This window comes from Artemia sp. Qi Xiang Cuo, chromosome 12, assembly GCF_049724085.1.
Source record: "Artemia sp. Qi Xiang Cuo chromosome 12, ASM4972408v1, whole genome shotgun sequence".
Taxonomy (NCBI): domain Eukaryota; kingdom Metazoa; phylum Arthropoda; class Branchiopoda; order Anostraca; family Artemiidae; genus Artemia; species Artemia sp. Qi Xiang Cuo.
The window spans coordinates 46359039-46377714 of NC_142805.1; the positions used below are offsets into that span (position 1 = coordinate 46359039).

At 36.3% G+C, this 18676-nt stretch overlaps 1 protein-coding gene across 1 annotated transcript in view; it reads left to right on the plus strand.

Moving 5' to 3' along the window:
- The first annotated feature begins 224 nt into the window (after positions 1 to 224).
- LOC148946189 (inosine triphosphate pyrophosphatase) overlaps positions 225 to 18676 on the plus strand; it is a 59640-nt gene continuing 41188 nt past the window's right edge. The window contains exon 1 of the mRNA XM_089098263.1: positions 225 to 272. Within this exon, the coding sequence (XP_088954389.1) occupies positions 228 to 272 (45 nt within the window). The 5' untranslated portion in view covers positions 225 to 227. The remainder of the gene's footprint in view (positions 273 to 18676) is intronic.

Genomic DNA, 18676 nt, shown 5'->3' on the forward strand with positions numbered 1-18676 from the left:
TGATAATGTGTCCAATCAATTTGGGTTTAAACCAGACATAGGATGCCAACATGTACATCAAATTCCTACTTCTTTTTTAATTCAAGCATAAAAAGATGGATCTGAAGTTCATTTATATGCGTTATATATTTCAAAAGCTTTTGACTTGGTTTGTCACAGCCAACTATGGTATTCTCTTACCCAGCTTGGAGTGAATTCATCTGTTATATGTGTCCTTCGTTTTTGGTATGCAAATTCATATGTTGGACTTCGGTCAGGAGAGATCTTTTTTGGTAATATTCCTATTCGGTCTAGACTTAGGCAGGAAAGGGTTGTGTCACCTTACCTTTTTAATGCTTGTTTATACCCTGTGCTTTCTCGTATTTTTCCGTCGTGTTTTACGGGTCTAACTAATTTATCTTAATTTGCTTATGCAGATGACTTATTACTTATTAGCCGTTCAAAATTCACCCTAGCTAAGTCTACCCAGTTTGTTCCTAAGCTTTTGGAAAAAATTGGCCTCGTGCTTAATGCTGAAAAATGTGAGTATTTAGTTTTCAATGCTAAAAACCCAAGTAGTGATTTGAATTGTAATTCTTTTTCAGTTAAGCTCCTGCGTTGCGCTGGCTCGGGATTAGTATCTGCTCTTCTATTTCAGCTATCCGTGCTAGTGCACTTGCAGATATTAAGAATAAGCTTAAAGCAGGTTATGCTAAAATTGACCCAAATCACGGCCGACATTCTCGTAAGGCATTGGCGAAACTCTTCTACACATTGCGACCATTCCGTTCTTTTTCTATCAGGTTTGCGCCCATTTTTTAATACTAGTGATATGCAGGATATTAGAGTTTTGTATTTCCGTTATTGTAAATATCTTTTGTATTTGCCTCGTTGGTATAGAAACCATACGATTATTCGGATGTTTAATGCAACTGATATATTGACGTCATATAATAAGTTGGACTCCAAGTAAAAAGATGAGGCCTGCAAGCGGTTGGGTCCTTTTCATCCTCTCGTGCGATTGTTCTGATTTGCATTTGTAGTTCTTTATATTGATATTGTTTTGTATGTTTTACCTTTTCTTTTCTTTTGTTACTCCACTTTTTTATAATGTTAGTGGGTCAAAAATAAATTATTATTATAATTATTATTGGGCAAATTTGATTATTTATCGCCCTTTCCCCAGAACTGTGGGGGGTCAGTTTAACCTCTTAATCACAGTTATTGGACTTTTTAACTATGCTGAAAAAAATCGCTATCTCGGAATTTTGATCGGACGACCTTGGAGAAAAAGGGGCGTGGAAGGGGGCTAGCTGCCCTTCAAACTTTTGGTCACTTTAAAAGGGCACTAGAAGTTTTAATTTTCGTTCGAATGAGCTCTTTTCCGGTATTCTAAAACCATTGGTTCGATACAATCAGGTAGCTTGAAACCTCTACAGTAGGGTTTTCTGATACGCTGAATATGATGGTGTGATTTTCATTAACATTCCTTGGGTTTTTGGGAAGTGCTCCCCCGTTTTTTGAAAGTCAGGCAAACTTTCTCAGGCCCGTATCTTTCGATAGGGAACACTAAATTTAATGAATCTTAAATATTTGGAAATAGCATAAAAAGACAATTCTTTTGATTTATCTATTGATATCAAAATATCGTTTTTGAGCTGGGACGCTGCTTGCCTACTGTTCGTTACCACGAACTATTTGATATCGTCTTCGTTTTTTAGGTTTTTCTGCCTTAGCAATTGAAATGTTTTCCAAAAGCAAGTACAATTTATAAGAATAAGAATTAGCAAGGTGAATAAAAGCACAAAATGAAGGAAAACAAAAGAACTGGGATATTTTATTTATTTTGCAGTACTGTATTGGGCAAAATTTTTCTCATATTAAGGAATGGAGATAACATGGGTAGTTGCTGAGAAACAACACGGGGTGATTGAAGCCTGGATAGGATACTTTTTTATAATAATAAAAAATAGGATAGATAGGATAAATATAGGATATATAGGATATATAGGATATATAGGATAATATAGGATATATAGGAAATATAGGATATATAGGATATATAGGATAGATAGGATAAAAATAGATAGGATAGGATACTTCTCTTTGGGGATACTTTTTCCATATAAGAGCTTAGGATTGTTTTTCTCAAAAACATTGAACCGCAACGTAAATCTCTCATGCTCATGTGTGTTTAACCTAGCTTTTTTTAGAAGTGGAGAGTACAGAACTTATGAGAGTAGTGGGCAAACAAAGAAGGCATACATTCTTGAAGAATGAGAAGGGGAGGTGCTAAATTTATTAAGGAGCTTAATGAGGGGGAGAATAGAAGGAATAGCCTTCTGGATGGTGTTTAAACCTAAACATTAAAGAAATTTCGGCGCCAAGTAATTTCAAAGAGGATGCAGAAATTTCGAGAGAGATTTGATCAAGAAAAACCATTGATTTAAGAAAACCTATTCGCTCTATTTCAGATCTAGAAAAGTTGACCCTTGTGTCTAAATATGCGGCATCACAGTGGCGGCCCCCGCGGGGGGGGGGAGGGGGCGCCCCCTAGTGTAGTCTAAAGTAGTGTTAATTTAAGTTGAGTTAATTAATTTACTTAATTAACTCAAGTTTGTGGTAATTAAACGCAAGTTTATCGGATGAAACTATTTTACGCCCTCCCCCTAATTTTTTTTTTATCGGATCATGCTATTTGGCCCCCCCCCCCCCCCAAAAAAAAAAAATCCTGGATCTGCCTCTGTGGCATCATGCATAAACCGCTTCAACTTAAATGTTTTATACCAGGTGTTTACGACCGTTAGGTCATTGACAAATTTTCACCTGTCGAGAAATCCCTTAGCCACGCTACTAATCAAGACTAAAGGATAGAAGGGGACCTATGACTAGGAGAGTGCCTTGCGATTCTCCATTACGGACAAGGAGGGGATTGGTTCAGATATTTAAGTACTTTTGATCGTTTTGATAAGAAAGAAGCAACCAGTTTCTGCAGGAAAAAAACTCAGTATTGAATTCAGTGACAAGTTTCTTACCTAACAAAATAGTGATAAACAGTGTCAAATGCTTTTGAAGGGGGTGCTACCATTTCGACAAACCGTCACAAGCACTAAGCGTCATAACATCTAAAAAAAGTATAAGTATATAATAGCTTAGAAAGAAATTTCGGCTATATATTTGCACATCAGGGGGGTGGGGATAAAGCATAGCATATATCAAATACGTAAGCTAACCCAACCTGGGTACCTTTTCGCCCCTTAACCCCAAAAAACTAAAGTTTTAAAGTTTTAGATGTTATGACGGTTAGTGGTTCTGACGGATTTTTTTGTCGATGGTATGACGAATTTTGTCGGTGCCCTAACGTAAGGGCTCCTGACGGTTAGATGTTATGACGCCTTCCCCTTTTGGAGATTTAACCAATAGTTAGGCTTTTCCTGAATTTTTCCGAACGATTTCGAAAAGATAAACAAGGCAATGGGAATTTGAAGTGGATTTGGGGTTTGCAAATGTTCGAAAAGCAATGAGAGGTAGAATTCAAGGCTGTATCCAGGGAGATTAGGGGGTTTGAACCTCCCCTCCCCCAAAATCTTTGTCCGACTCGTAAAAAACGTTACAAAAATTAATATAAGCAAATTTGTTATGTGTTTTTAAAGTTTTTGGTATCCCCCCCCCCAATCCTGGATACGTCCCTGGTAGAATCATTTGCAGTTTACAAGGAATCCTTTGTGTAGTTTTGAGAATATAGGACTGAGGGAGACAGGACTGACACCTTTAAACAGCATTTTTGAAAATGTTATTAAGCTCATAGACTTATTAAACAATATAGTGTTAATCTAGCCTTATTTCTGTAGGAATGAGGTAAAGCAAAACAACTAAGGAGATTTCAAATATCAAATCTAGTATTAAAATTCAATAGTTAAATAGTTTGCATTTAACTAAATTTTAATCAACGCTAGTAGTTGTCCTTCTTAGTACTACCAGTGGGATATTGGCAAGAGCGACCCTAAATGAATTAAAAAGTAATTGAAGTTGCATTTCAGTGTGTAGTAAAATGGCATGTGTTAGCTATACTTATATCTATTAAAAGCAAGCGCATAAATACAAAATTAATTACAATGTAATTATCATTTAATGATTTCCTGAAAAGTCAAAAACAATCGAAGCGTGACTGCGCTTTCCGTAATAGCGTGAATCCCAGCAGAAACCTTTAATTCAGAATTGAACACAGACCATAATAAAGGTTTGTCTACCTGCCTCCAATCTCTATCGGCTTGTATGTAGAGGGTAACAGCTAAAAATAGCGAGACTAATTATATCATTTTCTGTGCTGTCTGGATTGGGCAATATTGTAGAGAAAACCTAAAAACTTTCACTTGGTTGTGACAGAAACGCTTCGATGGTTTGGAGGATGTAAATGGTATGAGGCTAGTAGCAAAGTCTCTGAAGGCTTAGAGAAGATGCTGAAAATAACGTATATAGTTCATTTTTCTGCATGCATAGCCATCAACGGAGATTCAAGCTACATTTTCTAAGATTAGGTACACGTCCTTAAATTTGGTGCAGGGGGATGGAAGGAGCTAATATCAAGAGTTGTGTTCCAGGAGGGATCTTCTCGCTTTCTTGGCAGATTTCACTTAATTAAATAACATTGATCCACTAAAATGAATAAGACCTCCGAGCACTTAACATAAAACATCCAACAACAATGCAAACACGCATTCTAAACTGTGCCGCAGCTAAGGGGCAATGACAGGTTGTCCCCGATACAAAATTAGTTGCCCCCATACAAGAATACCTCAAAAGTGAGTGCAAGGCTAAGTTATGATGGAAAACGCTTGATTTCTCGCTCCCTTGCTGGCCAGTTGCCCCGCTCACTTAGAAAAGATCCTTGGTTATTCCCACGATTTTAAAGTAAAAAACAATTTTAAGTATTCAAACAGTTCGTGGTAACGAACTGTAAGTAAGGAGCGACCCGGCTCAATGGTAACCGAAACTCTAAAAAACGGAATTTGGAAACCAATAGATACATCAAAAGAATCATATTTTAATCCTGATTTCAAATTTTCGCCTGAGAAAATTTGGCTGATTTTGAAAAAATGGGGGAAAGAACCCCTAAAATTTATATAACATTAATGAAAATCAAACCATCATACTCAGCGTATCATAGAGCCCTCCTGTAGAGTTTTCAAGTTCCTATCTGCAAAATGTGGAATTTTCAATTTTTTGCCAGAAGAAAGATCACGGATGCGTGTTTATTTGTTTTTTTTTGTTTTTTTCCCAGGGGTAATCGCATTGATCCAGTGGTCCTAGAATATCGTAGGAGGGCTTATTGGAACGGAAATAAAAAGTTCTAGTGCCCTTTTTAAGTGACCCAAAAAATGGAGGGCAACTAGACCCCCTCCCACGCTCATTTTTTTCTCAAAGTCACCCAATTAAAATTTTGAGATTGCCATTTTACTCAACATAGTCGAAAATCTAATAAATATGTCTTTTAGGATGACTTACTCCCCCACAGTTCACAGGGGAAGGGCTACAAGTTATGAACTTTGCTCATTGCTTACATATTGTATTGGTTATTGGGAAGTACACAGACATTTTCAGGAAGGATTTTTTTCTGGTGGGGGGGGCTGGAGGAGGGGGTTAATCGGTAGAATCTTTCCATGGGGGATGTTTCTTTGGGGTAAGGGACATTTCTATGAAGGGGGCGCCGGATTTCCAAGCATTATCTAAAAAACGATCAGAAATTAAATTTAAAAAAACAAGTTTTTTCAACTGAAAGTAAGAAGCAACATTAGAACTTAAAACGAGCAGGAATTATTAAACATATGAGGGGGTTCTCCCCCAAGTCAATACCTCGCTCTTTACGCTACAGTTTTTTTTTTAGTGCTTTCAAAAGAGCTATATATTCTAATTAAACGACCTTTGTGAGTCAGGGGTTTATGAATTAAATTTTTTTTAAACTTTTAACATAAAGAGCGTGGTATTGACTAAGGGGAGAGCCCCCTCATATAGGTAATAACATATACGTAATAAAAAAAAAACAAGCGATACGGCTCAATAGTAATCCAAACTTTTAAAAACGGAATTTTGATGTCAATAAATATATCAAAAGAATGGGTTTATAATGCTGATTCTGAATATATAAATTTTATTAAGTTTAGTATTACTCATCAAAGACTACGAGCCTGAGAAAATTTACTTCGATTTTTTAAAGAGGGGGGAAACATCCCCTACAAGTGAAAGAATTTTATTGAAAATAACACCGTCAGATTCGGCGTATCATAAAACCCAATAACATAGGTTTCAAACTCATATCTGTAAAAATCTGCAGCTTTGTATTTTTTGCCAGAAGAAAAATATACGAAGAATATAGAAGTTCGTTACGTAAGTTAATTTGTAAATTACGTCAGAACCAAATTTAGAGACAGCCATTTAGCAAAAGAAGAGTGAAATTTTTATGCAAATTTTGTTTACTTATTCATTGACGGTGAGCCAAAATAAAGCATGCATTAACTAAAAAACGATCAGAAATTAAATAAAAAAAACAAGTTTTTTAAACTGAAAGTAAGGAGCGACATTAAAACTTAAAACGAACAGAAATTATTCCCTATATGAAAGGGACTGTCCCCTCCTCAACGCCTCGCTCTTTACGCTAAAGTTTGACTCATTTGACAACTTTTTTTTTTAAACAATAAAAAACTTCAGCGTAAAGAGCGAGGCATTGAGGAGGGGACAGCCCCTTTCATATACGGAATAATTTCTGTTCGTTTTAAGTTTTAATGTCACTCCCTATTTTCAGTTTAAGAAACTTGTTTTTTTTTATTTAATTCTCAGTCTAAAATAGATGATATAGAAGCTGCCGTTAGATAGATTAATCTAAAAAAACAAAGTTTTTCCAAGGGAAGTAAAGAGTGAAGTTGAAACTTAAAACGGAAAAACAGTATTGCTTCACAGCCTATCTAATATATACATCAATAAAACTAGTACAAATAAACCAACTAATTATGTTCCCTGTGTTTCTAGGATTATAAAAAACTAGCGCTTTACTGAAAACACAAAAATCAGGAATTAATCACAGGAATATCGATTTTGGGAGTCAAAAATGAGTATTTAGCCTGACCAGTGACAGATCCAGTGGGGGTGAGGAGGGTATCCCCCCTTATGTAGTCTAAAGTAGTGTAATTTACTTACTTAACACAAGATTGCGTCAATTAAACTTGCTCCTAACGCAAGTTTACCGGATCAACCTATTTTGCCCCCCCCCTAAAAAATCCTGGATCTGCCCCTGAGTCTGGAAACAATAGACCAATCTATAAAGTTTTTCATAGTCATACACCAGTTGTGACATCTGTAACTTTCCATATACAATTAAAATTATCTTAAAAACATAAGCGTAAAATTAAATATTTTTGTAATAACCGTAAAGTAATTGAACAGCATACAGAAATATTGGATTAATTTATCAAGCATGATTTTAGTCTTGCCAGCTATAATACCAATACTGGGTAATATACAGTCTTAATTGTAAGAAATATGCTTTAGTATTACTTGAAATGAAGATCAAATAAGACATAATATGAATTCTGAAAATGCGGTTATTTTTCTCTAAACAACAGTGAAATTCAAGCTATGATACAAATTCTAAAGCTAGTCTATAGCCCTAATCGTAATGCTATCAAGATGGTTATACTTCGAACTTGTCTACAAACTAATTATGAGATGTCCTTTTTAAAACCGAAACGACAGCCAGGCATTGAACTGAGCCATCGTACAAAAGTGATACCAAATTAAACGAGTAAAAAAAAATAAAGCAACAATTCTAAAATGAATTGGGTGTATCCCATTTGAGCGCTTTCCCATTTGAGCGCCATGGCGCGCAAATGGGAATTTCCTATTTGCGCGCCGTATTTTAATTAGTTCAGTTGTGTCCCATTTGAGCGCCAGATAATATTTTGCGTTTCCTCTTCATGTTGAAAATCGCTCTTCTCTTATCCAAGTCCGAAATTGAACTGAACTGAGCTAACAATCTTGCACCCTCTTATAACATTTACTTCGAGCGCCCATTAATCCTAATTTACGATGCAAGGTCAGGTGACCTAATTGCGTAAGCGATTGCACAACCGTTTACCCACAAAATGCAATAGGATTTAGTGTGGGAGCATATTTTTTTACCCTCTTATAACAAGTATTTAATGATGCCAGGAACAATATTTCTGGTTAGTATTAATAAGTCAGTTTGACAATGAAGAGCTCCAAGAATAAACAACTGCTAGAACACGACGGTTTCGTCTACAGATTCGATAAGCCGATTTCTGGAGGAAGAAAGAAGAGCTGGAGATGCATGAAGAAGGGATGTCTCGGGCGGTTACACACTGATTCCAGCGACGGCTCACCAGTTTCAGTTGGTACGCACGACCACAGCGCTGATCCTCTGCAGACCCAGCAGTACAAATTCCGGTCAGACCTTCGAAGCGAGTCAGCCCGTACTACTCGTCCGATTCCCGCTATCTACGACGGCCAGGTCGCAAGTGCTGCTGCCAGTGGGCTGAGTGCTTTGCCTCAGTTACCCTATAAGCACGTGAAGTCGTCCATGTACAGATCACGAAACAAGCTGATACCACCACTGCCCGCTGATACTATATCCGTACCGACGCCCTTGCCCCAGGCTTTCAGTGAGACGTCTGCAAACCAGAGATTCCTCCTCTTTCAGCTTCAAAATAACGCTGCGATTTGCTTTGCAACCGACGAGTCGTTAAGTCTGCTTGAACGAAGCCCGGAATGGTATATGGACGGCACCTTCGACTCAGCTCCTTCCCCATTCGGCCAGTTGTTCACCGTTCACGTTTTCTTTGGCGACAAGCAACTTCCCGCTGTCTTCGTGCTCATGGAGAGCAAGTCTGCGCAGCTTTACAACGACGTCTTCAGCGAGCTGATCCTACAGGCTGCGATGAAAGGAGTGACACTTCGCCCGACGACCGTCGTCTCTGATTTTGAGACCGGTCTGCTGACATCCGTGAAGCAAGTTTTTCCGGCCGCCAAGCACCGTGGGTGTTACTTCCACTTTTGCCAAGCAGTAATCAGAAACTTGGGGCGTCACTCAGTCCGTGAGCTGTACATGACCGATGCAGACTTCAACCTCTACGTTCGAAAGCTTCTGGCTCTGGCGTTCCTACCTCCAGCGATCGTCAGAATCAATTCTGGTCCAATCATTTCTCACATCGTTCGTACCTGGCCTTCGGCTCGTCCGTTTGTCACTTACTTCAGCCGTCAGTGGTTCGACCAATGTCCTCCTCATTTCTGGTCAGTCTACGGCATCCAGCGAAGGACAAACAACGACCTCGAATCATGGCACATGCGGTTTAACCGAAGAGTCGGTCGCTACCACCCGAACTTGTGGCAGTTTATCTCTTTCCTGAAGGAAGAACAAGCAGTCGTCGATTCTGCAAGGACACAGCTACTCCAGGGTCTTGTCATCCATCGGACGAACATGATGTATGCAAGGCTGAACGAACGACTCGAAAAGCTGTCGACGGAGTACAGGGCTGGAACTCGAACAGCAGACGAGCTTCTCTTGGGTGTCGCACATAACATTTCGCCGGATGTGTGATATTAGCAGTTTTTGTTTGTATTTTTACCAATATATTAATTTGAATTATCCGTTTTTGGCACGATTTTTGGGTGATTTCGTTCCATTTCTAAACGATCGTTGTGAAATAACTCTAAAAAAAGAGCCGAATATTTCGACTTGACGAGCAAGCCTTCTTCAGCGGCAATCAGTTCTTACCCTATGAACGTGCGTAAAATCTTCACTTATATTCTTCACAAGCTTAACAAACGTTTAGCTTCTTAACTCTCAGTACAGAGTTATTTCACAACCATTGACCCAATAAAATCCTCAGTTTTGTTCGTTGTCTTCGTGGCAATAAATATTTGTACAGGTCAATGTGGCAGCAAACCACGCTTCATCCACCGCAACATCACAATTTTGGGTTTGGCGCTCAAATGGTACTCCGTGGCGCTCAAATGGGAACAAAATTCCGTGGCGCTCAAATGGAACAAAATTCCGTGGCGCTCAAATGGGAAAGCGCTCAAATGGGAACACCCCAATGAATTGTTGCTTTATCGTAAAAGGGATTGATCCCAAAAGGAATTGATAATATCTTTACTCTGTAAAAAGAAATAACCAATGAAATAACCAAAAAAGGCGTTTTTCAAAACCTAGGCAAGAGCAAAAAATAAAAGGGACAAGGACGTCCCTTCCCCTCAATTACTGCTATTAGAACTGCAGAGTAAAGTTTGAAGATTTAATTCAAAACTGTTGATCATTCAAGCTTAATTTTTGGTAGGTTTTTAGTTGAAAAGTTTTTATTTTTAGTTAATTTGTTTTCGCTATAAGCTAAGAGGGTTTGGAGGGGGAATATATGTGAGGGGGTTCTTATAAACCTCCAGTTAAGGACTTTGGACAATAATTATTGCAATGGTACCGTTTTATGCTTCCAAACTCTTCCACTTAAGAAGTGGCACCAAAAGTGCCGTTTTTAGTACTCTATGGCACCTATGGATGGCAAAATTGATAAAAAGCACGTAGATATGAGTAATAGCTTTAAAATGAGTCTTCCCAGAATTTGCTTGGAAAAATGAGTGCATCACATGTGTAGAAATAGTGGATTACCTAAAAAGTAATGGTAAGAAGGGGCAAACCATGATTGAAATAAAATCCAATGAGGAATAAAACGCATGATAATCCAATTTGAAGTCCAGTGCTGTACTAACAGAAACACGCCTCTAATAATCTAATTTCATATATTGGTGTTTGTGGGACTTTAATTGCGTAGCTCATGAAGGGGGCCTGGAAGAGGAACATGCGGTAGGTGTTCTTGCAAACCTCTATTTAAGGGATCATAATTTGGATCATAATTATTACAATTATACCGTTTTTAGCATAAAGATCTATCCCCAGGGGCTGAGGGGAGGTCATGTTATCTCCAAAGGCATAGTTTTGGAACCTTTCAACTATGTTGAACATAATCACTATCTCAAAATTTTGATCGAACGGTTTTGGAGAAAAAAGGGGCGTAGGAGGGGAGTAGTTACCCTCCAATCTTTTTGGTCGCTTAAGAGGGGCACTAACACTTTTAAATTCCGTCCGAATGAGTCCTTTTCTGATGCTCTAGGGCCATTGGTTCAATACAGTCACCCCTGAGAAAAAAAAGCAAATAAACACTCATCCATGATCATTCATCTGGCAAAAATACAAATTCTGCATTTTTGTAGATAGGAACTTAAAACCTCTACAGTAGTCTTCTCTGATACGCTGAATCTGATAGTCTGATTTTCATTAAAATTCTTTGACTTTTCGGGGGTGTTTCCCTCTTTTTCAAAAATCGGGCAAATTTTCTCAGGCTCGTAGCCTTTTACGGGGAACAATAAGTTAAAATAATCTAATATATTTGGAGTCAAAATAATAACCCAATTCTTTTGATATTAGTAGTATCCATGTATAAAGTACAGAACTTACGCCTGAGGCATGGATATGTGTGCAGTTTGATGAGCACATTGCAAAAAGCGACCAATCCCTCTATATAATGGATCTATAAAGTGACCAAGTATATTATATTTGGAACCATGGACGAGAATGTATAATGCAAGCAGACGGGTTTCTGAGCTAGCACGCATTTTTCTGGTTCAAACATGAGGGTATAATGAGTTATACAAGAATATATTCCCAGTATCGTCGGTTCATGCACCTACAATGAATATATATATTTCGCAACTATAGGTATTTTAAAACACGTTTTTCGTAGGTTCAATATCCAAAACTTGATTCAGCAATACCGTATATTCAAAGATGGTCTTTTTCTAGAAATACTGGTTTTCACCTTGGGGGCTTATAATCAAGTTTTTTACTATAAATATAGAGCAAATTGGTCTTTCTGTATTAGTTGAATAATAGAACTTGTAATAAGCCTTCTACAGTTAAATCTATTCATTTTCTGATGGAGAACACCACAAGAATATTGAAAATAAGTAAATATACATTATTCTTGAATTATCATAAAAAGCGTGATCTTTTTCCTATAGCTATCTACCATATGTCTTTCGGATTGACAATGGGTTACATATCTATGATAATATTCGCGTGCTTTTATAACGGCTGTTTAGATATTTTGATTTAAAAAAAGGGTACTAAACTAAGAAACCCAAAAAACCTACAAATTAGTTTAGCTTAATTGAATGATCCTACTCAATTACAGAGTTGCTTATTCATTCCGCTTTGTTATAATGGTGAATATAAAATAAAAACTAGGCATGCGAGAAACGTTAAATAATAATAATAAAGTCAATAAAAGAATTATCTAGGCGGATTTGGTTTAATTTGGTGAATATAATTAACAATCTGACGATATCCAAATCTGGTATGCTTTAAGCAGCGGCAAAACTCTAATTTTTGTAAAAAGTGAGACGTTTGGACTTTAAACTGTCTTTAAAATTGTGGGGGAGGGGGTTATATGGAAAGGGTTAGATGAAGAGATTTACCAGCACTGTTGCATCAGCTTTTGCATAGTCTTTGCATCATTAAAAAAAACTAAATAATAGTAATAATTAAACACAATAAGAGGACTAAATTGGGATTGGCCAGATATGAGACAGGTAGATTAGGCTATTATAATCACTCGATGGTGATGTCTATATGCCTGGGTAAAGACAACTTTTGACCAAATCGCGGCTGTTTAAAACCGTGACATACATAATTGAAAAAGATCTGTAATTATCATGTTTTGGGATTTGGTGTTGTGGAGTTGAGGGGGCAGCGCTCCCCATTAATATTCTGAATAAATAATAGACAGAGTAAATAATCATTTCTTTATTTATCGTATTTAAAATATGTTTTGTGATACCCGTTCAGATATAGGCTATCTGATTTAAAATGCTTTTCAAGTACTTTACAGAAATAACACATTTTTAAGACTAAATTCTCTGCCGTCTCCCTTTCAGTGAACATAGTAATTATCATTGGTAAATTCAAGTGATATAAGCCAAGCGTTCAGGTATTTTGTCTAAAAAGGATTCTTGGTTCATAACTTGAAAATGACATGCATTTTTTTTTCTTTTATCCCAATGTTGGGTTATGCTATTGTAGAGTGGATGAACAACGCCCCTCCCATTAATATTCTGAATAAATAACAAAAACAGACTAAATAATAAAAAAGTGTGTTATTTCATTGTGCTTCATTTCAGAACAATCCTTAGAAATCACTGCAAATCAAGTAGTGAGACGATTATGAGTATGAACCGTCAAGGATCGTAAACACCAATGACTCTAAGCACCAGGGACCTCAACCTCCAAAGGTCTCCTATCCCCAACCTCAAAGGGACCCCTCCCCCCCAGTTTTTTGCACCCTTCCACCTTCCCCCATTTTTTTTAATTTTGTTTAATTTTTTTAACATGTTTTTTCATTTGGTTCATTGACTGACAAACAGTCAATGAACCAAATAATACCAAAGACGAGACACATATTGAACATGTCGGTGACACACCAGTAAAAATTGTGTATGGTTCGAAATGGAATAATGATTATTGAGTGATTACGAGCTAAGAGAAGACAATAGCTACAATATCAAGAGAGAACATGGTGAACTATTTTATGGAATAGATTCAAAATGTCCAAAGTTAATCATTGATATTAATAATGTGTCATAATATATTTTTGTATTAATATTCTACATGACATTATTTCATTAAAAATATATTATGCATTACATTGTTATGTTTTCATTATTTTTAGAGTATGCTAGCACATCAAACGTTTAGAATGTCTATTAAAACATCGGAGATGTAGGAAAAGGAATTTGCATACATCTATTATCAGACACATGAGATAACATTGACAAAATCTAAGTATCAGAGTGAATAAAATTTTTCTATCAACATCTTTGTCAGATATGCTTGATAAAATTGAGAAAATCTAAGTATCAGAGTGAATAAATTCTTTATCAATGGCTTTTGACAGATACGTTTGATAACACTGACATAATTTAGATATCAAATTGAACAAATTCCTTATTAACATTTCTTATCGGTATCATTTGTCAGATACGTCGGATAACATTGAGAAAATCTATGTATTAGGATGAATAAGTTCTTTATCATCATCCGTTGTTGGATATGTCATTATGAAAAAATTGTAAGTAAGTAAGTAACAAACTCTTCCTTGAATTCACCTTTTGGATACACAATACAGGAATTTCACTCAAGAAATTATGAAAAAATTGTAATTTCTAGGCTTCATTTGCATGCAATAGATAGCGAGAGTTCTATGACTCCTCCCCACAATCAATTCTACGGGTTTTATGACTCCTCCCGACAATGAATTCAGATGGTTTTAGGACTCATCCCCCTAACCATAACTCCATTCAACCTTGAGCAATGGTATAAAAGTTTGATGAAGTACATCTCTGCTTAAATACTGGATTAATAGCTTCCAAGACGATATGCCTGTATGATACAGAATTTATCGGTTTGAAAAAAATCATCTTGTGGTGTTATATTTGAATGTGCTTTCTTATTATTGTCTATGGAACTCAAAGAAATTGACTGTTATCATTGGATATTGAACTATAATATGTTTGAGTATGATAAAGGCTTGTGGAGTACTACATTACGTCGTATAAACAGACTGGGATTCTACGATAGAGTGATTACACCAGTTAATAAAAGTGCTCAGGAACTGAGAAATGTTCAGGAGGAAGTCAGTGAAATTTGCAGCTCTATAGGGGTTAAAGCACTCTACATAAAGGGTAATGTACCTACAGATAAAGTTTTAATTCAAAAGCGTGACCCTTGGATTCCACTTTTCAATCTAGTAGAATTTAACTGTCCTAAATTTGAAGGGGCTTATCACCGTCCTGAAGACGAGGTTAGGTTCTTTGTGCAGTGGATACCTAAGGACGTACCTGATCACCATAAGTTCATAAGACACGGAAAAAAAACTATTCTATATCATGGCATCCTCGTTTCCGGATGTGTAACAGTGAACTTTAAGTACTATTTTTATGTAAATATGTGTTTTTTTCAAAAAAAAATCGTTTAGTATGTTTAGGCAATAAATATCTTTAAGCTTAACCCGTCTTTATTCTTTAGAATAGTTCTATTCATTCATTGAATTATGAAGAAATTGTAAGTAAGTAAGTATCAATATCTTGGCACTGGGAAAAGCAAACATCCGCCCAAACAAATAAGCAAAGAGAGTGAGAGAGTCAAAAACACATAAAAATATAGATTCTGCAAACAAACTGACAAAGACAGGCACTGGGAGAAGCAAACATCCGCCCCGACACATAGGCAAAGAGAGGTGGAGAGATAAAACACATGCAAATATATTGATTCACACATACAAACCAACATTCACAAGCATTGAGATATGACTCTATGCATCATTACGTTGAATATAGGTTAGATCAATTATAGATAGCAGCACACCCACTCAGACACACAGTCATAGTGAGAGAGATATGCAAAAAGTTGGGTTAATCTAGGTTCACTTAGAGTGGCACGCCACTGTCATTGTTGCCTGTCATTGTTGGTTTGTATGTCTGAATCTATCTATTTGCATGTGTATGTTTGTATGTTCAGAATATTAATGTGAGGGGCGTTGTTCACCCACGCTACAATAACATAACCCAACACTGGGATAAAAGAAAAAAATGCATATAATTTTCAAGTTCCGAACCAAGAACCCTTTTTAGACAAAATACCTGAACGCCTGGCTTACATCAATTGAATTTACCAATGATAATTACTATGCTAGCTGAAGGCAGACGGCAGAGAATTTAGTCTTAAAAATGTGTTATTTCTGTAAAGTACTTGAAAAGCATTTTAAATCATTTAGCCTGTATCTGAACGGGTATCACAATACATATTTTAAATACGATACATAAAGAAATGATGATTTACTCTGTTTATTATTTATTCAGAATATTAATGGGAAGCGCTGCTCCCTCAACTCCACAATACTAAATCCCAAATCATGATAATTACAGATCTTTTTCAATTATGTATGTCATGGTTTTAAAACAGCCGCGATTTGGTCAAAAGTTCTCTTTACCCTGGTATAAAGGCATCACCATCGAGTGATTATAATAGCCTAGTTTACCTGTCTCATATCCGGCCAATCCCAATTTAGCCCTCTTATTGGGTTTAATTATTATTATTATTATTTTTTTTTTTACTGAGGCAAAGACTATGCAAAAGATAATGAAACAGTGCTGGCAAATCTCTTCATCTAACCCTTTCCACATAACCCCCTCCCCCACAATTTTAAGGACAGTTTAAAGTCCAAACGTCTCACTTTTTACAAAAATTTGAGTTTTGCCGCTGCTTAAGCAACCCAGATTTGGATATCGTCAGATTGTTAATTATATTCACCAAATCCGCCTAGATAATCCTTTTATTGACTTTTTTATCATTATTTAACGTTTCTCGCATTCCTAGTTTTTATTTTATAATCACCATTATAACAAAGCGGAATGAATAAGCAATGCTGTAATTGAGTAGGATCATTCAACTAAGCTAAACTAATTTGTAGGTTTTTTGGGTTTCTTAGTTAAGCACCCTTTTTTTAATCAAAATATCTAAACAGCCGTTATAAAAGCACGCAAATTTTGTCATAGATATGTAACCCATTGTCAATCCGAAAGACATATGGCAGATAGCTATAGGAGAAAGATCATGCTTTTTTATGATAATTCAAGAATAATGTATATTTACTTACCCTCAAGATTTTTTTGGTGTTCTCCATCAGAAAATGAATAGATTTAACTGTAGAAGGCTTATTACAAGTTCTATTATTCAACTAATACAGAAAGACCAATTTGCTCTATATTTATAGTAAAAAACTTGATTATAAGCCCCCAAGGTGAAAACCAGTATTTCTAGAAAAAGACCATCTTTGAATATACGGTATGACTGAATCAAGTTTTGGGTATTGACCCTAGGAAAAACGTGCCTGACAATGCCTAAAGTCGTGAAATATATAGATTCATGGTAGGGGTATGAACCGACGATACCGGGAATATATTCTTGAATAATTCATTATACATCCATGTTTGGGCCAGAAAAATGCGTGCTAGCTCAGAAACCAGTCTGGTTGCACTACACAATCTCGTCCCTAGTTCCAAATATAACATGCTTGGTCACTTTATAGGTCCATTATATAGAGGGATTGGTCGCTTTTTGCAATGTGCTCATCAAACTGCACACATATCCATGCATCAGGCGTAAGTTCTGTACTTTATACATGGATACTACTGATATTTCTAATGATATCAAATTCCGTTTTTTAGAGTTTCGGTTACTATTGAGCCTTGTCGCTCCTTACTTACAGTTCATTACCATGAACTGTTTGAAATTTATTGTGTTTGGCCTCGAAACCTTTGTATTGAAGGTTCATCGTCAGATGTGTCGTCAATAACTTCCAAGACCATACTATGCCAAATAAATACGGCATACTATACTGTAGAAATTGGAAACCATTTGTGACATGTCAGCTACATACTGTGATTCCTATAACACAATCATATTACAAATTTATTCGTTTAAATATTTAAATGTATTTACATTCAAATTCATACAAATTCGTGTTCAATCATCAAGTTATATTCATACAAATTCTGTGCATTTAAGTTGATTTTGGGTCAACGCCAAAAACCTTATTGGTAAAAAATGGACACTTATATTGTAGTGTTAGCCTCACATTTTTCATCAGCTAATTATAAAACCCTGAATTTTGACTTTGACAGGAACTGCAATTTTCTATTATTTTCGCCTGGTTTTGGGGACTTTGTATGATTAAATTATTCTTCATAGCAAATTTTTAATCGTATTAGTAATCCTGTGGCCAATTACGAAATGAATTCTTCGTTTTTATTTTTTGATTTTCATATAGGAGGATGTCTCGGGGATAAAGCGGGTGACTCTTCAAGTTTTTTAATTCGTATTTTTATTTTCTGGTTTTTATTAATAGATTTCCTAACAGATTTATAATAGAATATAAGAGATTTTCTTTCATTGTCATATGGATGGTTTCTCACTTTGTGAGTATATTTTTCACACTGATGACATCTTAGGCCTTTGCTGAAACTTTTGCTTATCCCGGTTTGATTTAGCGGCTGCGATTTATTCTTGTTTTCCTTTCGCTGTTTCTTGTTTATCCTCATTATATCTAGTCCGGTTTCCTTTCGCTGTTCTTGTTTTCGCTTTCATTATTCTTGTTTTCCTTTCGCTGTGTCTTGTTTATCCTCATTATATCTAGTCCGGGTGGTTTCAGGACTTATTTATGATTAAGGGAGCACTATATACTTCGATCCCTAGAGTAAATAAATACATTATAAGTTTTCAATTGAAAGTACTGTACAACATTAAAGCTTGAACCGAACAGAAATTATTTTGTACATGAGGGGGACCCGCCTCCTTCTCAACTTCTCGCTCTTTGCGCTGAAGTTTGACTTTTTGTCCCAATTCTTTCAGAAAGACTGCTCAAACACAAGGGCCGTTGAATCGGAATAAGCAGTTTTTTTAATCCCAAAAAAACTTTAGCGTAACGAGCAAAAAGTTGAGGAAGGAACAGTTCATTTCTCGCACGAAACAATTTATGTTCGTGTTAAGTTATATTATACTCCTTACTTTCTTATGAAAAAA